Source organism: Nicotiana sylvestris, chromosome 9, assembly GCF_000393655.2.
Source record: "Nicotiana sylvestris chromosome 9, ASM39365v2, whole genome shotgun sequence".
Taxonomy (NCBI): domain Eukaryota; kingdom Viridiplantae; phylum Streptophyta; class Magnoliopsida; order Solanales; family Solanaceae; genus Nicotiana; species Nicotiana sylvestris.
In genome coordinates, this window is record NC_091065.1 from 166,224,763 (window position 1) to 166,248,354 (window position 23,592).

The following is a 23,592-nucleotide window of genomic DNA, read 5'->3' on the forward strand; positions in this document are numbered from 1 at the left end:
TCTAATAGCTTTAAGATATGTTGTCATGGAAGAAAAATTATGACCTTAAGAAACAGTGATGAAGATGCACATACACCTTAGACATTATCGATAGATGGTTCACTGCAAACACATTAGCTAGAATATGATTTGAAAGAGAGTAGTACTTTCAGATGTTGGAAAATAAGCCTAAACTCAAGCAACAGTCAAGAAGTTTAAACAAACAGGAAAACACACATCACAAGAAATACGAAAAATTTTCTTGTAAAAAACTTAGTGGCACAGTGAGTAAAAGCACAACATCACAACAATAAAAAGAAAAAAATTCGGTGAAACAGTGCATGTGTAACAGTTGTTCTCGAGTTGGCAATTTTTGTTTTCTTCAACTTCACCATACTTTATCCGAAGAGATCTTTCCTGTTCAAAATAAATTCGAAACAATAGTCACAATACCAGCAAAAGAGATTAAACTAAGAATGTAATTCATCAATTTTTTGCCTTCATCACTTGAAACTCCCGGCACCTTCAAAAGCCTGTGTATTCTCACTTGAGCATATCTCATTATAGGTTATAAAAAAGAATTAAGTTTGATTCTTCCAGAGCACCATTATTTGAAACCAACCTGTAAACACTAACAAAGAAAGCAAAGCTAATCAATACAATACAAATAAACTATAGGAAGATACAAAAAGTCGGAATCAATTTGCTCAAAATTTATAACATACGTAATTAATTTAAATATCTGCATAAATACATAAAAATAGAGGAAGAATCAAGCAATTGAAATCCAAAGGAGATTTACGTTGGCCGACGGAGAGAACGAAAGGAGAGATGGGTATTTAACTGGCGAAAGAAGAGGAAGAAACAGTTGAAGGAGGTGCTGTAACGGAAGAGGAAGTGAAGCGACGTGTGAAGAGCCACAATTATTAGGATTTATTATTATAAAAGGTAATTTTAGAATTTTTGATAGAGCACTTAAAAGGAAGAATTTGGAAAAAAGGAGAATGGAGATAATTGATATTCTTGGACAGTGAGAGGTGACACGTAGGCAGAATTACTTTATATTTATATATAGATAGATTTTTTTAACAAAATAACTTTATTATACAATTTCCGGTAATTAGATGATCATATGAGCATTCAAACTCCGTGTACCTTTCCTTCCCTTTCTTTAATTGGATGGGGTCCAGAAAATTTGAATTAGAAAGTATAAAGTTGCCTTTCTATTGGGCCTAAGTGTACAAAACGGTCCACGTGGCAATCACACATTGGTCTAACGAGGAAAGAACGTTGACCGAGTAAACGACAAAAGTCTGCTGTGTTTACTTAGGCAAGAAGAAGAGATGATTGATCCATTTGCAGTTAACAACTCCACCTAACAATCTCTGAAAAATAAACGACAAAACGCTGTCGTTTTAATCTTCTCCGGTCACTGTTACAGTGGTGAACGGTTACGCGCAATTGCCAACTGGGTTGTTGAATAAACCCAGTAAACAAAGTCTCTGTTTGAAAAGCTGAATTTTTCAACTGTTTGGTGGAAGCAAAAATCTTGAATAGCCGATCCCAACTAATTTTGAATTGAGGTTTAGCTTGTTTGTAGGAGCAGAAAAAGTTGAAACTTTGTAGGGTTTAAGCAATTGGGGTTGGCAGAAAAAAAAGGATGAATCCGAATTGGGAACTTAGGGATTGTTGTAACCGTGATCAAAAGATCTTTCTTATTACCATTGGTGTCTTCACCGTTGTTATTCTTGTTGTACGTAGAACTCTATCTTTTCTCTCTATATTTTTTTGGTTTTTACATTATGCTTTAGTATGTTGCTCCTTTTTGGATCAAATATTGCTCTTAATTAGTAGATCGAAACCTGAAAGCAAAGAGCTTTAGGCTAACTTTTGGTAGTTATATGTTCCTGCCTTTTCTGACTAACTTGGAGAGCAATGCACATTTTTCAAGATTCAGTGAAAGGATTCAGAATTTGAACTTTATGAGTTCCCACTGACCATTTGAGTTACTGGGTTCCAGATTTGATATTTATACATATAGTAGATTACTAAACACATACAGGGTCTGAGCTAAAGCTATTGGGTTTTGCTGAACCCATAGCTTGTACTTTATATCTGCTCATGTCAAGATTACTGATATTCTTTGATAGAAAAGTGACAAAGGGAATTATAAAAAAAACATTAGTCGTTTTAAAGCCTAAACTTTGACATTTTAAAGTTGGCTGTGTATAAACAATGTCAATAGTTTCGAAGCTTCAGAATAATATTCTTGGCCTTTACTTGCTTCATTTTATGATAAAATAATGTTCAGGGGTAAAAGGGAATGGCTGAAAATGATTATGAAAATAGGATTCAGTTTGGAAAGGAGGAGCATGTTTTTATGTCCTCAGTGTAGTCTATCTTTGTGTCGTTCTGCTCTGGTCCTTACCGGTTGACACCCTATGAAATTACTGATAGAGCGGTGGTTATTAGGAATTGGTTAGTCTAGGAGTCTGTTCTCATTTATGGGATTGTTGATAGGATCTACTATTAAGTTAACAGTTTAGCTAGCACACAGGGGTATAGCCTAGCAGTTGATGAAACTGGAAAGAAACCACAGAAGACCAGGGTTTGAATCCAGTATAGACAACACATTTACGTGAATTTTTCCATCTGGTGAAAACTTGGTGGCTAGTGATACCTGATATGCATACTGGTTGGAGGCAGTGTTGTCAAAGGCGCGCGTAAAGGGCGCTTAAGCCCTGAAGCAAGGCTCAAAACACGTTGAGCACTTCGCCACGCTTTGTGGGCGCTTTTGTGTCGCATCAAAGCTCTAAGACATACTTTTCCTTGCCAATGAGTGTAATCTTCAAAAGGCGACCTTAAACAATTGATATTTCACTTTATCGTGAATTTTTTTTCAATTTCTTTGTCTATACATTTGTTATTCATGCTTATAATGATTAGCCTTGGACTACATGCATATTTTTACTTTTTCTCCCATTGCGCCTTTTTTCATTAAAGCTCACGCTTTATTTGCGCTTTGTGCTTAAAGCCCCAATGGACCTTAGAGCTTTTTTGCGCTTTTCGCCTTTGATAACACTGGTTGGAGGATGTATAAATTCAATGAAATAGTCAAGGTGACACACATTTCATAAATTAAAGTAGAGAGTGAATTTAGCTATTAAAGTCAACATAGCCTTCACCCCTATGTCTTCATTTCTCCCCCCTTTACCATTCATTGCACTTCCTCATAACGTATATATGAATATCAATGTCTGCATTATGTGTGTATGTAAGTATAAACGTTGATACAATGATTCGTGAGATTTTCAAATAGGTAGTTGTAATCTTCACTTTTCCTGCACTGCATGAAGAGATGAAAACCTCAAAATGAGGATCCAAAATTGAAAAAATATAGAAATAATATCACTTGATTAGAATTTTGTGTTCTTTCATTAAGTCAGAGTGGCTTTAGGGTGGCTATTACTTGGCAATTCATGAAACTTTTTAGCAAGAATTTTGGTTGGCTGATACGATGTGTGTCATCAAAGTGTTCAAAAGGTTATCTTATAAGTTATAACTCAAAATCCTAATCCAATAATTTTTGTTAGATGGGAAAATTTGTCCACCTGTTGTTTGTTCAATGTCATATATAGCGTAAACTAGTTCTACATTTTTTAAGAAAATCGAAGTGCTGAGGTTCATCACCATGTCTGACCAGATATCCTTTAGGATCGAGGATCACTTGCTCGGCAACCTACTGCCATATCCTCATGTAGTTGAGCTTTTGTAATTGTTAAAATTATTTATTGAAGTTACTATTTCCTAGAAATGTTTATAAGTTACAACACTGTGCTCATCTCAAAAGCGTATGTGTAAATTTCTTCGAGGTGGTACAAACCTTGATATATCTATTATGATCATCAGAGGCGGATGTAGCCTTTTGGCTATAGGTTCATTTGAGTCCCGAAATTTCGACATGAAGTATAGATAAACATGTAAAAACCTACTAACTCAATGAATGTTAGATCTGGACCTATAATTTTAACTATTCAATAAATTCAGTGCAAGGTTTGAACCCATTAAATTTTAATACAGGATATGCTTCTGATGATAATCATAACACCTCATCTGTTATGGTGAACTGTTGCTGGTTTTCTTGGGAATAAAATAAGATGTTTGAGCCTTTGAGGTTGCCAGCATTAACAAAATGCAATACCATGTCATGTGCAAATGATATACTAGATTTTCGTTTTACTTATTATACCTACCATAGAGTGTCCACAAATGTTCTCATGTGTGCATTTTCTAATCTTCTTTTACCTCTGTCTGCCTTTTATGTAAAAAAATTGCATATTCATTTTGCTTCTTTTTTTGTCCTAAATATCAAAACAGTTATGGAGGACATTTCTCCTGACACCTTTCAAGCTCATTACTGTATTTCTTCACGAAGCAAGCCATGCAATCGCTTGTAAGCTCACATGTGGTCAGGTAATTCTCTCTTGTCATGTATTTAGATGCAATAGATGTATAATTCAAGAGATTAGTTGTACATTTGGCAGATACCTGTCTAATTTGTTCTATTATTTTGTATGACGGTTTATGCCTTCAACTGCTTCAATTGGTAGCAAAAGTACTTCCTTATTTCTGATGTTGATGGAATGCAGTTCTGTAGGATTGGGTGAATTTTTCTGCTCTTTGGTTCTAATAAAGAGATTTAAGATGTCAATATTGACAGGAATCGACCGGTGAAGACTTTAATTAATTCACATGACATACATTCACTTCAGAAAGCTCAAAGCCATGGAGATGAATTTGACTTTTTCTCTTTAACTTCAAGTTTCCTTCTTTTGCTCTTTTATTTAGTCTTTTATTTTTTTAGAATGGTACCAAAATGATGACTAGATTTCTTTAGAAAGTCCTTTGAGATTTTGCGTTGTAGTTTTTTAGAGGTTACTGAGTTCCTGGATTATCTGGGTAGTCCTATAAGCAATTTACCAAACTCACTAATTATAATTAGCCAGCAGTTCTCAAGCATAATCTAATTTGCCATTAATAGGTGTAAAACTCCATAATTGTTCGAGTTAAAATATAGTGCTAAAATTTAAAAATTGAGAAAAATAACACTAAAATGATAAATTGCTCATATATTTGTTGATGTTATCAAAACATAATGGCCATGTAACTTACTTGTCAAGAAAAAGTAATTACTTATTAATTATTATTCCATGTGGCTAAGTCAACGAGAATGATGGGGCATGGTTTAACTATGATGCCATGCTAAATCATAGCACACGATTTGGTTTCCCTGGTCAATTCAAGTTCAAAACTATCTAGTAAATGCAGATACATGTTAATTCGTATTCTAAATGACTCCATTTCTGGTTTACCATTACATACAGGTGGAAGGAATGCAAGTTCATGCCAATGAAGGGGGAGTGACACAAACACGTGGCGGTGTTTATTGGTTGATCTTGCCTGCTGGATGTAATTACTTTCTTTTGAGAAGTTCCAAAATCTCACTGCACTGAAGTGCTTCCTAGTTTTGTTGTCTAAAAGACAAATGAAGTATACCCTACACAAGTTCCCAGTTGATGATGCGTTTAAGCTTACTTTTCTATATGCCGATTGCTTTGTCAATTTAACTTCTGGCTACCTTTTATTTTTCTGATTAATTCTGTGCTTTCCTGAAGATCTTGGTTCGTCTTTTTGGGGGATGGTTCTCATACTTGCATCGACAAATCTTCTCACTGCAAAGATTGCCGCTGGTTGTTTCATCGCTGCTCTTTTTATCGTGCTCTTCATTGCCAAAAATGTACGGGGCTAAGTAAAAGAACTTGAATTCAATCTTGTACAATGACTGTAGATAGTTCACTCTTTACATTAAACTTTTCACAAGATAGGATAGTATGTATACATGTATACATTCACAAATTTTATGTTGTAAATCTTGTCTAATGTTAAAAAAAAAGTTCCGGAATCTTACATGCTTCACTTTTGTGAACAGTGGACACTGCGAGGACTTTGCATCGGTTTGTACATTCAGGATCTTGATTATTGTCAATACTTGAGAGACATTTGTTTTATGCTTAGTCATTGATCACCACAGACTCAACTTGCCAGGATTTATCATTTTCATTGCTGTAATATGGGTTCTGCAAGAACTAACAAAAGTTCGCATTCTTCGCTACGTAATTCTCTTCATAGGTATGGACTTATCCTTTTCCCCACCCTCTTCCATTTTAAATTTGGTTATTGTGTTACTTACGTTGGTTCTGGTGAATTGCAGGGGTTATGAACAGCTTGTTTTCAGTTTATGGTACTGGCTATCCATTCTCTAGTATCTAATTTTTCTCTTGTAGCATGATATGATCTAACATATATATGACAATGCAGATATATATGATGACTTAATATCTAGAAGAGTGCACTCAAGTGATGCTGAGAAGTTCGCTGAACTCTGTCCCTGTCCTTGTAATGGTGTTGGTTGGGGAGTTATCTGGTTAGTATTGGCTTCAATGCGGATCTTAACTAAAGAATGTGAGGAATTTTTATCATCATTTGTGAATCACAAATCTTTCTGTTTCTTGCACTATTTCTTCAGGGGAATGATATCTTTTATTTTTCTTTGTGGAGCGATGTACCTTGGACTTGTCATTCTCTCATGAGGTATTGTCTTCTTTTGTGATCTTAATTACCCCTTTACCCTTCTGTTTTTTTCGATTGTTATCTCTTTTTTATTTAAATCCAAGTACTAAGCTACAAGTTTAGTGATACAATACTAACCTTCTAGTTTATAATTAGATACTAAAAGTTTACCAGGTTCTCAATGAGTTAATAAATTTTTATGTTCATAAATAGTTTAACAGTAGTTTAATCACGTTCCCCAGGACCTGGTAGTTTACAAGTAATTAGACTACTGAATGATTTTGCATATATAGCTCTGGCAGTTATTGTACCTTCTTTTTTATTGTATACGTCTGGTAGCTATTTTTGCAAACAACTAATAGGAATGAATCGAAGTACACTTATCTCCTAGTTAACCATTCTCAATTTCTCATTTTAATTTTGTGAAGTCATTCTAAAGAACTTAGTGTTAGTACTTTGCTCTCTATTTTCTGGTTATTGTGTTGCTGGTGTTATCTGTTAGGATTCCTTTGCTGCTACTGATACATTGTCTCTTTCCTTCTTGTGCCGAGGGTCTACCGAAAACAGCCTCTCTACTCCTCCGGAGTAGGGGTAAGGTCTGCGTACGCACTACCCTCCCCAGACCCCACATGTGGGATCTCACTGGGTTGTTGTTGTTGTTGCAAGTCATTCTAAAGAACAAGATTATAGTCATCAGGCTTAATCCATCTCCCGGATCGTGAGCTACTGTTTCAATCATATTAACTCCATATAGATTCATCTCGAAAGCCTCCATATAGATTTCAAAACCATCTCCTGTTCCTACAAGCTGTTAAACTTAACTTCTAACATATTTCAGATACCTCGGGATATGTCATTTTGTTCTCCATTCCTCAGATACCTTACATCTTTCTCGTATTTCCTATATCTCTTATATTGCTGTTACTTTGTTTTTATGGTATTTATGTTATGTTATGGATTTAATGATATTTTATGTTGTTTTATTATGAGTCTATTGATAGTACTAATATAGTGTCTCTTGTTGCCTCTTTGAGCCGAGGGTCTCCTGGAAACAGCTTCTCTGCCCCTCGGGTAGAGGTAAGGTCTGCGTACATATTACCCTCCCCAGACCCCACTTTTGGGATTACACTGGGTTGTTGTTGTTGTTGTTGTTCTCCATTCTTCATCGCATCAACCATTTTGGTGCTCTCTCAATGTCAGTTTGTTTTTGATTGTCCTTTTCTGTTTCCTTTTTTTCTCTTTTGGATGAAGGTTGTTTCTGAACGTCCTTTGTAAGTCTAAAGTTTTGTGGATACCCAACCATAAAATATTTTAGGTGGGAAAAATGAATAGTTAAGTAACGGAAAATTAAGGACCTGGATATGTATTTTTTTTGGAGAGAAAAGCTTGATCCCCCCCCCCCCACCCCACTTCAACCTTCTTTGAGCATGGGTGCCAACAGTTAATATTATATCAATTTTAGAAAATATGTGCGTGAAATATATAATTTTGTGGAAAGACCACGGGTTCACGTGTCCCATAATATTGCCTATAAATCTGCCTCCAGCGCGCCTAATAGTCCACAGCCTTAGGATTCACTCGAGGCATTTGCAATCTCTAAATGAATTAATGCTTAATCATGTTGACAGTGTTTGCTATGAGCTTTTATATTCTGTTTACAGATCTGTGTATACCAGTAAAATTTTTGGAGTACCTTTATTGTAAGAGAAACTCAACTATTTTATATTCTGTTTACACTTTACAGACATAGTTCCTACCAAAAACTATGTCTCTATCAGTCTATCCCAAGCTAGTTGGAATGGAATGTGTCCAAATGGAGTGAAATCTATATTGAGGATTCATATAGTCGATTCCAACTAGCTTGGGATAGACTGATAGAGACATAGTTTTTGGTAGGAACCTTATTTGCTTAGCTTTTCATTCAGTCTTTGTCTTATTTTCTCTTTCGACTTCTTCACGATCTGATTCTGATTATATTCATCTTTTCAGGTTCATTCAGATGAATTTGAGGGCCTTAAAATCCTGAAGATAGTTGCAGTTATTGCTCACATATTCTTTTCCATTCCTTCAATGCTGTTGTATAGCTTTTAGGCATCAACCTTTAGATTCAGACATTTATTTTTTGCCATCACTAAACCAGTGGGCTCATTCTTTCACACCCTTTCTTGGATGTGGTTGACATAGTCATGAGTTTGAGGTAATTGAAAATTGATTATATAGCATTGTAATCAAGTTTAGCATTTGTTGCACGTTTTTAATGCTTGAATATGATACGTAGTTAGCGTTTGGAGATAGATTTGATTGAAACTTGAAAAAAGAGTTTTTGAAGTTATGTTGAAAAATAATTTTTGGAAGTTGAAGTTGTGTTTGGACATGCATTTTAATTGAAGAAAAGTTGAAGATTTCTTTGTGGAAGAAAAATTTTCACCCAAAAATTACCCTATACCAGTTTTTGGGAACTTGAAATATTTTCTCCCAATCCATTATCGTATTTCATAAACAATGTTTTCAATTATTTTGAAAAAATGAAACCAAAATCTATGGCCAAACGGGAGCTTGATAGCCCCTATGATGTTTAAGTTCGTCAAACTAGGTTATACACACTTTTTAAGCTTGTGTACGCCCTTTGGTAGTGTATGGGTCGAAATCTGACCACACGAGAATCGGCGCAAAAAGGAATGGCGAAGGGCCGATTAAGCCGTGGTTGTATCCATAAGGCACCATAATGATGAGTATCTCGGCCACGGCCGAGGTCGAACCGTCAGAAAGCCTGTATGGCGAAGTACATGTCATGGCATTCGGGGGGACGACCTAAAGTACAATTGGCAGATTAAGGTATCTTGGCTAAGGATCGTTAGATAAAGGGGAATACTTACTATATATATACTAGGTAGGAGAATAAGAGTGGGGACTCTTTTTTTCTTCTTCTTATAAAACATAGAAGAACGGGAGAATGCTTCTGAGGAAAACAAGAGAAGGTTTATACAACTTGGCTGCTGATCTTTGTAATCATCATTATTGAATTAAAAGATAGATCCCGTAGCTGTTAATGGCATTGTTAATACCCAATTTTTCCTCAAAAGTATTTTTAAAATTTGCATATATACCTTAAAAATCACTTTTTATAATAATTAGTATTTTTCCATAATTTCCATATTATTATCAATTTATTTTCCTAATTTATTCAGTACTTTATATCCAATAATTATTCATAAATTACATTACAAGTGATTTCAAAGTATTTCTTAGCTCAATATATCATTTTTATCCTATTAGGATTTAATTATTTCACAAATTAGCCAATTTGGCATTGTTTGGCTATAATTACAATAATTTTGCAATTATAGCCCAATTGTACACTTTATGCTATTTTAATCAATAATCAGTCATTTTATATTTTAAATATTAGTTAATTTCCTTAATTTCACCTGTTGAGCTTTAATTTCATTTTATCTAATTATTAGCTATTTTTATTAATTATTTATCTAATTTTAATGGGTATTTAACAAATAGCCCCATTTTATTTCAACTATTACCCAATTAAACCAGCCCCAAAACCCAAATTAAATCAGCCCAACACCCAGGCCCAAACCTAAATCCTACCCGACCCAATCCCTGGTCCAATCTGGACCGTTGATCAATTCTAATCAACGGTCCAGATCCCCCATACCATATTTAATCTAATAGACTACCCCCGTCCCTCATCCCCCCCCGCTTATGCTCTCTCAACCAGTCTCTCTATCTCCCTCTCTCTATCTCTCGTTCGCTCTAGAACCTTCTTTTCTCCCCTCCTCTCCGATGGACCCTGTCCACCTTCTCCGGCCACCTCCCTCGCCGGAAACCATGGCCTCTCATCATCTCCTGGCCTCTGCTTCACCCCACGCCGGTTTGACACTACCCTAAGGTCCTCAGGTGAACCTAGAGCGGTTCAACTCCTACCCATGGTCCTTCATGCCATTTTCCGGCCACCTCCGGCCGTTCGAGTAAGATCTATGATTTTTCCGGCTAAAACCGGTAACATTTTAAGGTTTTCTCATCTTCTCTGGGTTCTCTGAAACCCTAACTCTTAAGATTTTCCGATTTCTTTTAGATCTGTCTTAGATCTGTGTATATTATGAGCTTTTATTGTTTTCCTCTAAGGTTTTTTTCGATTTTTCTAAAGTAACTCTCCATCTTCAACTAGGGTTTTAACCCCTTTTTCAAAAAATGCTTTTCTTCTGATTTTTTGGTATTAATCTACGGCTCTCACTGTGTTTAAACGTTCGTTTGAGCCTTCTCCTTTATCCGAGTTATTCTGTTGAAAACCCTAATGTTTCTTAAGTTTCTGAGTTCGTCTTGGGTGCTATGTTCAATTAATCTGTATATTTCTTATGAACGTTCTGTGAATTCCTGATTTATATGGTTTTTACCCTATGTGTGCTTATGCTAATTTCTCCTAAATTGGTATTGTTCTCTATTTATGGGTCTTCGAATCCCTGTGATTGGTTCTTCATCGATCTTGCATGATATTCTCTACTGATTCTTGAGATATCCCTTGAATTAAGGTCGTTTTCCTGTTTATCCTTGCCTATAGCATGTTACTTCGCTCATGTGTGATATTTTCCTTTGATAAATATTGATTCCCTGTAATTAGAACCTCACTCGAGGATCTCCTTACTGATTTCAGGAATTTGAAATATCTCTTGCCTTATTTCTCTGGCTGATTTCGCTGTCAAACTAATTTGTATATATTTTCCTTAAATAGGATTCTAAACTTGAACTTAATTGCATGCTTTATACCTATATTACACTTGTACTACTTCCTTATTGTATTATAAGCAGCTTTACTTGATTCCTTTCCTTACTTTGCCACTGCTTCTTACCGTTTGTGTATGATTCCTTAATTAAAGGAAGTCTGTATACTAAATTGATTCTAATTAACGTTTGTTTCTATAATTACTGCTGAACTATTATTTTACCCTATTCTTCTGCCCGCTTTCAAACTATATATACTCTATTTATTCATTAGCGTACGGACGGAAAAAAAATCTGTTCAACTCTCTCACACACAACTAAAAACTCTCTATTCTCTCTTCTGTGCTACTTGCTACTATTCTAAGCTAGCCGGCTGCAAGCCAAGGCTAACTGCTGCGCCTCTCCTATTTCTGCTTTGTGTTTTTGCTTTCTTTACTTCACTAGTATGTTTTAATTCAGATTTCAGTCTTCAAACAAACATATTTCAATTACTGTTACAATTCCTTATATTTCTAATATGCTTTTATTTACTATTTTTGTTGTTCAACATGTAATTAGGATCCGGAGTTCCCTCTACATGTTAAGTTATGCTTTACTTGTCAATAACCAGCATGTTTCTATATACTTAGTACGTGTTTCTTGTGTGAATCACCATGATCGGTACGATCATGGTCTTAGTTGTTTGGTGTTGATATGTTAATCTAATCCAATACCCTATTGTCCCCCCGATACTCTGAACCTGTAAGAGTTTCTGATTGTGTGCTCGTATATGTTCCTGCCTGCTACATGTTTGCCCTCACATGATCCATATTTGTCTCTCCAATCCCATTCTCCTGCTTGTGTTTGCTGGACTATTCTTGGTCCTTGGTGTGATGCTGACTTTGTTTTGGTTCTGAGATTGGTATGCATGCTCATTCAAATGATTTTCAGCAGTTAAACTTTGTCATAAAACTATTCCAATTAAGTCTCTCTTTTCAAAACTATTTCTTGCATACCCTTTTACAAAACTGTTTTCTTACTTAAACTCTTCAAAACTATGTCGAGCACCCTCACTCTACTCTTAGACCACTAAGTTCTACCCCTTTTGTGTGAGCCTTGCCTTGGGACCCTTGAGTTCCTTCTGAACTTGGCCACACAAAAGCTGGTCTTTCCACACTGCACTTACTCTGTCTTGGCTATGAAATCTAGGTGTGAGCACTGCCCGGGATCCCTCGAGGTCCTTAGGGAACTCTGACACACCCAGATATGATAAAGGCTATGAAACAATCTTGGCATTTGAGGTGCTGGAGTTAGATTTATTACATAACTCAGAGAGGAAGTCCTAATCAGGTGCTGAAAATCTGGGCCTGTTTTAGGCCCTCTGTAGTGTAACTTTTTATTTATGTAATTCATTTCAGTATTGGTCTGTAATAATCTGTTGTAAACAAGTATTGGGGCTGGCTAGTGAAAAGGGGAGAGTAGTTATAATGCTATCAACATCAATGGGTAGAAATTGTGTCTTAGGTTTACATTTCCTATATGTGCATTAGAATCCATGTGTAAGATCAACCCATTCAAAGTATATCATGCATTAGATACCATGTTCTTCAGTTTACTGTTCTAACATCTCATTTGACAATATTTTACCACTTAGAAATCCTGCTTTAGGCTAAATAATAACATCAACATAAAACTATTGCTCCTGCAGATCTTGAAATCATGTTATAACTCTTTGCACGTTTAGAAATCACGCTTTATGAATTCTGCATATCCTGAAATCATTCTGCATCTTCATTTGTGCATGTTAGAAACCCTGTTTTAGGATCTCGTTCATACTCGCTCAGTCACACCTAGCTAAACTACTGATGCATGAAAAGGACATAAAATAGTCTCATGTTTGATTATCTTGTTTAAGTGAAAGTGGTCACAATACATGCATGTCTTTGCAACATTTAGAACAACATGCTTTAGGTAAAGTAACTTCTAAATTGTTTTAATAGTTATGGTAACTATTGTATATCATTTTACACCTAGGCAAGCCTTAGGTAATAAACTTTAAAATAAAAATCAAAATCGTCTTTGTGATTAATGTTTAACTGTCAGCATGTTAAAATCAGTAGGCAAGCTTGATTAGGACTTCTTCTCTGGGTAATGTAATAAATCTGACTCTGTTGTTATCACTTAGATACTATGATTAGGATATGAATTTAGACCTTAATTATGTATGAGTTATGTTGTTTATGTGTAATGCGTGTGGAGGTATATCTGAGCCTTTCATTTGTCTTCCATGCTCCCCTTAATTGAAGTCTTTTTTGTTTATTATATGTCGCCTTAGTATTTTACCTTTAAACTTGAGGGTCTGCCTAGAACCCTCTTTTCATAGGATAGGAGTTCTAAATTCCTCCGGGATGGATAGGAATGGACGGGTAACAACATGCAATAGGGTTCGAGACCAATCCTCGCTTTAATTACCTTCGTGGGACGGGAAATGGTAGATATGAATATGATGACCGGTGCGTAAATACCACATGTAGCCCCTCTTTGAGGAGTGTCATACCGGGTATTACATTGATGTGATCCATATTATAAACAAAACTAGGACACTCCCCATGTACATTCACAAATATGCTTAGATTGTAATTCTTTTTAAAATCTTGCTTTTCATTAATTGTTTTTTTCCAAACACCTGTGTATTTAAACTTAAATCCCTTACTATTTAAGTCATACTTGATTATTTGCTAATTGTATAAATTCATAAAAACTGTTTGGCCGGGAACCACACTAGTGGATCCTGAGGGGTGCCTAACACCTTTCCCTAAGGATAATTTCAAGTCATTACCCTGTCTCTGGTTACCAAACGTAGTTATAAATGAACCTTACAGGTGCCCTAACGCACCTTAAATCGTTAGGTGGCAACTCTTCTAAAATGCAAACCCCCTTTCCAAATGAAAAGAGTTGTACCAACCAAAAATGTCATAAACCCGATTTCGCGAGAAAAAAAGGGGCACGACAGGCATCCCTTCTCTTTCTTCTTTACTCTTACATTACGGAACAATACGTCAAGAATGTAAGCCCGTCATTTACATTTGATACCTTTTATAATCTTAAAAAGTTCATGAGCTTAATTATATCCTGTTTTCTTGCTTAATATTCTTTGATCTAGAGTTAATTATCCTTGGCTAGGATTTATCCTCTATTTCTTATTAATTCGTTTTAAAGAAAGGTTTAATACTTTTTTGGTAAAATAATTTGTCGCCATATGTGGAGGTTTTCTAGCCAAAATCTTAGTTCCCTCTAGATCTAAAGTAAGCCATAGTTCCATTTCCCGGTTATCGTAGCCTCACCCTCTCAATGTAAACACCAACTTGAGAAAGTTGTAGGCAAGTTTTGAAATAACCAAACCAACCAGGGTCACATTTGTGCACGAAATCGAAATTATGTCTGATATATATACAAAATCCACGTCTTGTTGTAGCGATGAGTTTGGTACGTCGTATGAGTTCTTAAAGTGGGATTGCGGCCACTACGCACTGAGCACGTCCACAATCCTATTTGCTATATTAGTTATATACCGATCTATACTTCCACCTCTTAGGAAGGGACGATAGCCTACTGTGTGATTCTTTGAAATAACCGGCTTGTCCTGCCTTATTTTTGTACCTGTATGTAAAGAGTGTAATTTATGTATGGAGTATAACTTATGTTTTCCTTATTTTTGTGCACATCGGACGGGATCGGACCGGGACTCAAGCTCGAGATCCCAACAGGCATAGTAAGTTCAGCCCACAAGAAGCCTAGACACGACTAACGGCGAAGCCAAACATGAGGCTACCAAATCTGAAGTCGCCATTCTAGTACGGGACAAAACGAGTCATCCTACAACGCCCCTCTCCCCTAGCCAACATATCAGGTCAAGGTAATAGGCAATTTCGTTTGGGTTTGACTTGTTATTTTTCTTTTTTAGATTGGGATAGGAACATGAGCATTCTCCCAGGTGCACGAACAAGGACCAAACACCACCAAACACATCAGGAAAACATTCTACACCATACCATCTCACAGGCAACGATCGAGCAAAATCCTCCACACTGTAGCATATTACAAATAATAGACAAACGGCTCAGAACAAGCTGGTCTTATTAAGAAAATCTCCATAACCCGGGACTAAGCGGATAGCCCATGGAACGTACAGTCTCTCAGACACAGGCAGAACATGAACTCGAAAAGCTTGCACGTATATTCGCCATGATAATCCTACACCAATTCAACAGACTAAATATTACGAATCACGTTCGAGCTTCGTTTGAATTAATCAAGTCCCAAGGCGCCCAGAAGCCCACGCAATAAGTTCATCGCTCGTTCCGTCAACGGTCTCTCCAGGCCGAACAATGAAGGGACTAGATAAACTGGGACTCTACCGACGCATACACATTATGCAACAACGCATAATATTCTCCAATGAAAGCAAGAGTAAATAAACTAGGACTCATCCCGACGCATGCAAAAACAATACAACAACGAGTAATATTCTCCAATAAAAGCAAGTCTGCATACGACATTCTTACCACTCCACCGAACCAGTACATCGCCAAGCAAACGTTGAAATTTGATCTTGTTCGAATTAACAAGTCAAGGTTCGACCTCGTAACAAGTCAAGGTTCGAACTCATAACGGGTCATAATTCGACCTTGCTCGAATTTACACCCTTATTGCCCCCAGCCATCGCCAAGCGAAAGTTAAATTCGACCTCGTTCGAATTAACAAGTCAAGGTTCGACCACATCGAACTCATAACGGGTCATAATTCGACCTCGCTCGAATTTACACCCTTACGGCCCCTGGGCATTGCCAAGCAAAAGTTAAATTTGACCTCGTTCGAATTAACAAGTCAAGGTTCGACCTCGTCGAACTCATAACGGGTCATAATTAGACCTCACTCGAATTTACACCCTTACAGCCCCCGGTCATCGCCAAGCGAAAGTTAAATTTGACCTCATTCGAACTAACAAGTCAAGGTTCGACCTCGTCGAACTCATAACGGGTCATAATTCCACCTCACTCAAATTTACACCCTTACGGCCCCCGGCCATCGCCAAGAGAAAGTTAAATTCGACGAATTAACAAGTCAAGGTTCGACCTCGTCGAACTCATAACGGGTCATAATTCGACCTTGCTCGAATTTACACCCTTACGGCCCTTGGCCATCGCCAAGCGAAAGTTTTATTCGACCTCGTTCGAATTAACAACTCAAGGTTCAACCTCGTCAAACTCATAACGGGTCATAATTTGACCTCGCTCTAATTTATACCCTTACGGCCCCCGGCCATCGCCAAGCAAAAGTTAAATTTGACCTCATACGAATTAACAAGTCAAGGTTTGACCTCATCGAACTCATAACGGTTCATAATTCAACCTTTCTCGAATTTACACCCTTACGGCCCCCTACCATCGCCAAACATAAGAAAAATTCGACCTCGCTCGAATTTACAAGTCAAAAATTATTTCGCTCAAGTTGGAAGTCTGAATTCGACCTCGCTCGAATTTACAAGTCAAAACTGACTTTGCCTAAGTTGGAAAATTAAAATTCAACCTTGCTCGAATTTACAAGTCAAAATCGACTCCGCCCAAGTTGGCAAATCAGAATTCAACCTCGCTCGAATTTACAAATCAAAAGTGTGTGTGTATATATATATATATATATATATATATATATATATATATATATATATATATATATATATATATATATATATATATATATATATATATATATACCTCGCTCGAATTTGCAAATCAAAAGTGACTTCGTTCGAACTAACAAGATGAGATTCGATCTCGCTCGAATCAAGCGAACCAAATTCGACCTCACTCGAATTCCCAATTAAAAATCAGGGACTCATCACGTGGAAATCTGAAGATCGTTTTCAAAGAGAGAGAGAGAGAGAGAGAGAGAAGAGAAAGAAAGTCAAAAGATATGCAACCAAAGGCAAAACAACTGTCTTATACAGAAGATGTACATACGCACAACTGCACCTTAAAGGGCCAAAAGCGGGCCTCCAAGAAAAAAATAAAAACAAACAACAACAAAAGAACAAAAAAACTAAGTACAAAAGCTGCAAAAAACTTCACTCGGCATCATTTCCACCACCGTTCTCTCCAGCATTGTCATCATCAGAAGGAAGCCCATCTTCAATCTCAGCGCCCTCACCGGCCTCCGGTGTCGTAGGGTCGTAACCGCAGGCAAGACGAGTCTCGCGTGCCTTCACCCGAGCATCTTCAAAAACAAGCTCAGGAACGCTCCCCGCCTCCCACAAACCCTTGTATATATCTCGTTGGGCCTCAACATGGACCCATAGCTCATACAAATGATAGGGGACAACAACAGAGGCAAATTCTTTGGGAAGGGGGGGGGGGCTGAGCCAACAGCTGCGCCTTATCGGCGTCAAGAGACACAACTTAGTCTCCCAGGTTCGAGGCGTCCCGCTCGAGCTTGCTGATCTGCTCCTCGAGCCTTGCCTCTTTCAGTGCGGCCGTCGCCCTCTCAGCTTCCCGCTCAGACCTAAGGACGTGGATAGTGTCTTCCAGCGCCGCTGTCCTCGCCAAAGCCGCCACTCGGGCTCCCTCGGCCCTCTCCAACTCGACCACCTTCCTTTCCAGCTCAGCCACCTTCTCCATCCACTCTGCACTCAGATCGGCAACTCTAGCGGCATTCTGCTCAAGCTCGGCCCTCAAAGACAATACCTTCGCCTAAAGATCCTCGCATTCCGCCGCAACCCCTTTGCCCAACTCGATATCCTCGTCTTTGGCCCTAAGTAGCTCCTCAAGCTTGCTACATCTACAGATAGACCGCATCAGATCCTTGTCCCTCTTCTCCAATTCCTCCTTGATCCTCGTCCCTCTTCTTTAATTCCTCCTCATCAGATCCTAAGTTGCACGTACATCTCACGGCACTTGTCGCGATATCGGCGATACTTCGCGGCCATTTTCAGAAAGACGTCGGTCTGCGTCTCAGCCCGATGAGCGCTCTCGATCTCCAGTATGTAAGTCTACAAAAAAAAAGGAAGAATCAGCGAAAGCAAATGGCACAAAACAACGATAATAGCACAAGAAAACTCACCCTCAAGGCCATCCCAGCCACGCCACGTGACAGATCGGAGTCACTAATCTCCCGAAAAGACCTGCTTTCAGTGGCAGAGCACAAAAGGTCAAATTGGGGCACCAAGTCCACCGTGTCCTCCAAAAGGTTAAAGTCCGATGGAATATCGAGCACATGAGAATGACCTTTTTCCCTCACATCGACCCTGGTAAAACCCTACTCGAACATCCTCATATCCTCAGGTTCAATGTCGGAATCAGATTTGTAATCATCTACCACCACGCCCTTCAACCTCTTATTAGCCGAAGAGGAGGCGCGGCCCTGCCGGGACGATGATGGACCTCTCGGAACAATCACGGCGGCCTCCAAACTCTGTCACTCTGCCATGGCAGCCTCTTCGACGACCGAAACAGGTGTCGTCTCCACACCCAGGCTAGTATCACCGCTAGCATCAGATACTGCCAAAGTGGGGTCCCCCCTCGAGGATGTTTCAACTAAAGATGCCCCCTCTGACAACCTCCGCCTCTTTGCCGTTGTTATGGGAAGGTTCATTTGTTGAATGGACTGTGGGAACCGGAGTGTCTGACCGAGGAGCAACCTCCGATCGAACGAACAGTTTTAGTCGCGAATGCGGTCTGCCGAGCAACCAAATTTTGGACGCCATCATCCACAGTTGCCCTTGGAACGGGCCGGGCAGAGGAGACCGGCTGGCAGAAAGCAAGTGCAGGAGCCCTCGCCCTTCTCACTCCTCTCCGACCTGCCAATGAGAAGAGATTCGACCAAACAAAGGTATAAGTAAAAAGAAAATATGGAGCAAAGAACAAAGAAACTAAGGCCGAAACAAGCTGACTCACCAGCAGAAGGCTTGCGCCCAAACTTCTCATAGAAAGGTGCCTATTTGCGAATCCCTATCATGTGGGGGAGAATCGAGCTCACCCACTCACGAATATTAGCAACTAGCAGAGGAGGTACTCTCTTGACTGCAAACACAAAAACACTCAACGAGGTCATTAAAGGGGAGACGACCAACAACCATCTTAAGAAAAAATGTATAAAGTAAAAAGAAAGGAAGACCTACGGGTGAAATTCCACATCTCAGGAAACCCCTCTGGGTTCGATACCACATGCTTTGTTCAGACGTAGAAGAAGTTCTCCCAAAAGCGGCAATTTGCCTTGTTATCTATCTTCACCACCAAACCCTTGGTTCCTTGATGACGCATGTGAATCATCCCCCTATGAAAATAGGGGGCGAAGAGGTGAAGCATGTGTTGTAGAGAAATTCCTCGGTCGGCCAGCTCCGCGTACTTGTTGAGCATAAGGAAGAACTTGTATACGTACGGAGAGAGTTAAGCCGGACACACCTCATAGAACCGACAGAAGTCCACCGCCAATGAAGGAAGGGGAAGTGTGTACCCGATGACAAATGGATACGCATAAAACGCACAGTAGCCCGGACGGTGTATGTGCATTATGTCTTGACCCCGCGGAACTAGTTCAATGTGATCAGGGATTCCCCATTTGACTTTGAACACCGTGAGCGCCGCAATATCCATCGAAGAAAAAACACGTTCCATCTCATCCCCAGAAGGGTTGTTGAAGTCAGTCCTCGCCTTCCCTGGGCAGGGAACCACCTCATCTACCGTCGGAAAACTCTCGTCCTCCACTAGATCCACTCCCTCTTCGAGTGGGGGTTTATCGTTTTCTGGCACCGGGGCTCCAACGGCTCTATCAGGGTTGGAGGATGCACCAACCATCTCTTTTTTCTTTTACTATGAGAATCGAGAATAATAAGGGAAGAAGGTAGAGGCCGCAAGAATTTTTAACAGAAAGGGAAATGTGAGAAACTGAAGGAGAAGAAGAAAAGCTGCGAAAGTCTCTCTTGAATGATTGGGAAGCACATCATTCAAATGTAAGATTCTCCCCTATTTATAGGGATATAAGACCCTGAGCGGGAAAACCAAACGCTACCAATTTTGAAAACGGAAAGGGCACGGGAAACGACGCAATGCATAGGAAACGTGCGCCATAATGACACATGAAGAGTTTTAATGACATTCTGAACTGACGTAACGGTCTGATGTAGCTCTCGAAACATCACGTCATTACCTCGCCACGAGGTACTTGCCTATCGCTTAAAGTGTTCAGATTTCTCGCAACTTTCGAATCGACAGAGTCCGGCCATCTAGCTCGCCAAAAGATGACCCAATTGGCGGAGGGACTAACTGTATAGGTTGAAATCTGACCACATGAGAATCGGCGCAAAAAGGAATGTCGAAGGGTCGATTAAGCCGCGGTTGTATCCATAAGGCACCATAACGACAAGTATCTTGGCCACGGCCGAGGTCGAACCGTCAGAAAGCCTGTATGGCGAAGTACATGGGGATGACCTAAAGTACAATTGGCGGATTAGGGCATCTTTGCTAAGGACCGTTGGATAAAGGGGAATACTTACTATATATATACTAGGTAGGAGAACAAGAGTGGGAACTCTTTTTTCCTTCTTAAAAAAACACAGAAGAACGGGAGAATGCTTCTGACGAAAAACAAGAGAAGGTTTAGAACTTGGCTGATGATCTTTGTAATCATCATTATTGAATCAATAAAAATAGATCCCGTAGTTGTTAATGGCATCCATTCTCTTTCTTCTTTACTCTTACATTACGGAACAGTACGTCAAGAATGTTCGCCCGTCATTTACATTTGATACTTTTTATAGTGTTAAAGAGTTCATGAACTTAATTATATCCTATTTTCTTGCTCAATATTCTTTGATCTAGAGTTAATTATCATTGGCTAGGATTTATCCTCTATTTTCTTATTAATTCGTTTTAAAGAAAGGTTTAATACTTTTTTTGGTAAAACAGGTAGACACCAAAATTGCTTATCGCTAATGTGCGTACGTATATGTACATTTTTATATGTTTATATGCATTTTTGGATTAATCAAGATTTTTATTGTTTGTTAGTAATTACTAATATTTGGTGTAATCTTGGAAATACCTTTCCCAAAACAAAACACCTAATGCCTTGTCCATTCTATTTTTCGTTTTTTTGCCCTCCTTGTAGAAGTACTTTTTAATTTATATTTTTCAGTTAATAGCTTTATAGACGTTTTAGACATTAAAACTAGAAAATGTGTTTATAATTTTGGGGAAATTTTGCATAACCTTTTCGGTAAGCTTTATTTATGTTTTTTTTATTTTGGATTGCAAAAGAATATTCTGATTTGATTTGAAGAACAATCAATTCTTTAAACTAAAAGATAGATCTGATTTAACTTGTGAGCATAAATTAATGGTCTGGAAAAGTCACATGCTTGGGGCACTTGAAACCAAATTCCAACCTAAAAAAAAAATCAGTAAACTTGAGAATCTCTATGTGCTATTGAATCTGACCAATGTTTGTTTTACAACTATAGCTCGAATTTTGTAAGCAAGTAAATACTTGGACTAAACTCGATTATTAAACAATTATAGACTTGGTTCGAGATGATACCGACTAAATAAATATTAAAAGTCACGTGAGTATAACGTCTTAATAGGTGAAATTAATTGCTCTTAATTATACCGTCTCAAATTATCTCTCATGATTTCTAAAAATAATTGTTTCAAGTATTTGTTATTTTAATAGTTCAAGAGTAAATTAATTATTTTTTCCTATTCTATCCTTAATATTAATTGTTCTTGAAGACTACAAATATCTCAATTATGAGTAAATATTAAATGACGAGAAATTATTTCTTAAGACATAAATAAAGATAAAATAGTCAAAAGTCTTTCCTATTTAATATTTTCTTAAGGGACATGTAAAAGAGAAACACTAAAGTTAATTTGAGACGGAGGGAGTATACTTGTGTCCGCATAGACGGAACCAAAATTTAAATCTTATGAGTTTGAGTTCAAGAAACGATCATAACTTATTTGATTACAAAGTTATAAATTTATTATTTTGTAATTATTTAGCGAATTTTTTAAACATATATGAAGTTCCAGTGAGAATTATTTTGTTCAAATAAACCTACAAATTGTACTAGATGCACCAATGTATGCACATATGTGGATCTAGTGCAGTATTACATATTCACACGAACTGAATAACTTTTACCTAGATCGATATTTGGTTAAAAATTAATTAAACGTATTAGAATATTTAGCTTGATACCTAGTCTATGGGTAGGGGTGTACAAAAGAAACCGACAAACCGTACCAACCCGATAATCCGAGTCAAACCGAGAAAAAAAATCCGACTATGGTTTGGATTGATTTGGTTTGGTATTGGAAAAAAAACCCGACCATAATTGGTTTGGTTTGGTTTTAACTAAACAAGGTCAAACCGAAACCAAACCAACCCGACATTACATATATAGAAATTTTAGATATATTTAATATATAAATATACTTATTGTGATGTAATTATAAATATTTCTTAAAAAATTTCATAATTTTATCTTTTAAGGTATTATTTCAAGGTTGGACTTAGAACTTTTGAATGTTCCAATAAGTTTGATAGCCATTAATATTAATAAATTAAATAATGCTAACAAGCCCAAACCAAAATCAAATCAATACTAATACTAACAAAAGACATTCAATTCAATACTATGAACGAGAATGTATTGAATATCTATTTTTTGTTTTGCAATAATTTAAATAAAAATGCATAACCTATTTTTATTTTTTCTTTAGCGTTTAGTCATGTAATTAATACTCCCTTATTAGTCTACTTATTTTAGCATGACTTAGTACTTTTAGATTATGTTTATTTTTATTATGACTTTTTAATTAGCAATATTTATATTACATAATTTATTGTCTTTATTGTTGAATATTTTAGGATAAACCATGACACATCTCATATTTTATATTATTTTCTTGAAAAATATTTTATATAATTGTATCTTACTAGGATTAAAGAAATATTTTGAGCATAAGTTATATGTTTTGTTCTATGAAGATTTTATCGGAAAAAACCCGAAAAACCCCGAATAACCCAAAAAAATGAGAAAACACGAGAAAAACCAAGATTGAAAAATCCGAGTTTTATTAGTTTGGTTTGATCTTTAGATTTAATAACCTGACACAATTGGTTTGGTTTAGTAATTGTAAAATCCGAACCAACCCGACATATGTACACGATTCCCACGCTAAAAGTTCATTATCCAACCTTTTTTTAATG

The 23,592-nt window shown here is 37.5% G+C and overlaps 1 protein-coding gene across 1 annotated transcript; it reads left to right on the forward strand.

The window, feature by feature from the left end:
* Nucleotides 1–1,334: 1,334 nt before the first annotated feature.
* Nucleotides 1,335–8,903, forward strand: LOC104244932 (uncharacterized). The gene is made up of 10 exons (XM_009800455.2): nt 1,335–1,732; nt 4,357–4,452; nt 5,364–5,448; nt 5,655–5,776; nt 5,969–5,993; nt 6,085–6,168; nt 6,251–6,280; nt 6,358–6,463; nt 6,566–6,630; nt 8,599–8,903. The coding sequence occupies exons 1-9, from the start codon at nt 1,640–1,642 to the stop codon at nt 6,627–6,629; spliced, it is 705 nt and encodes a 234-aa protein (XP_009798757.1). The 5' UTR covers nt 1,335–1,639; the 3' UTR covers nt 6,630; nt 8,599–8,903.
* The last annotated feature ends 14,689 nt before the right edge of the window (nt 8,904–23,592 follow it).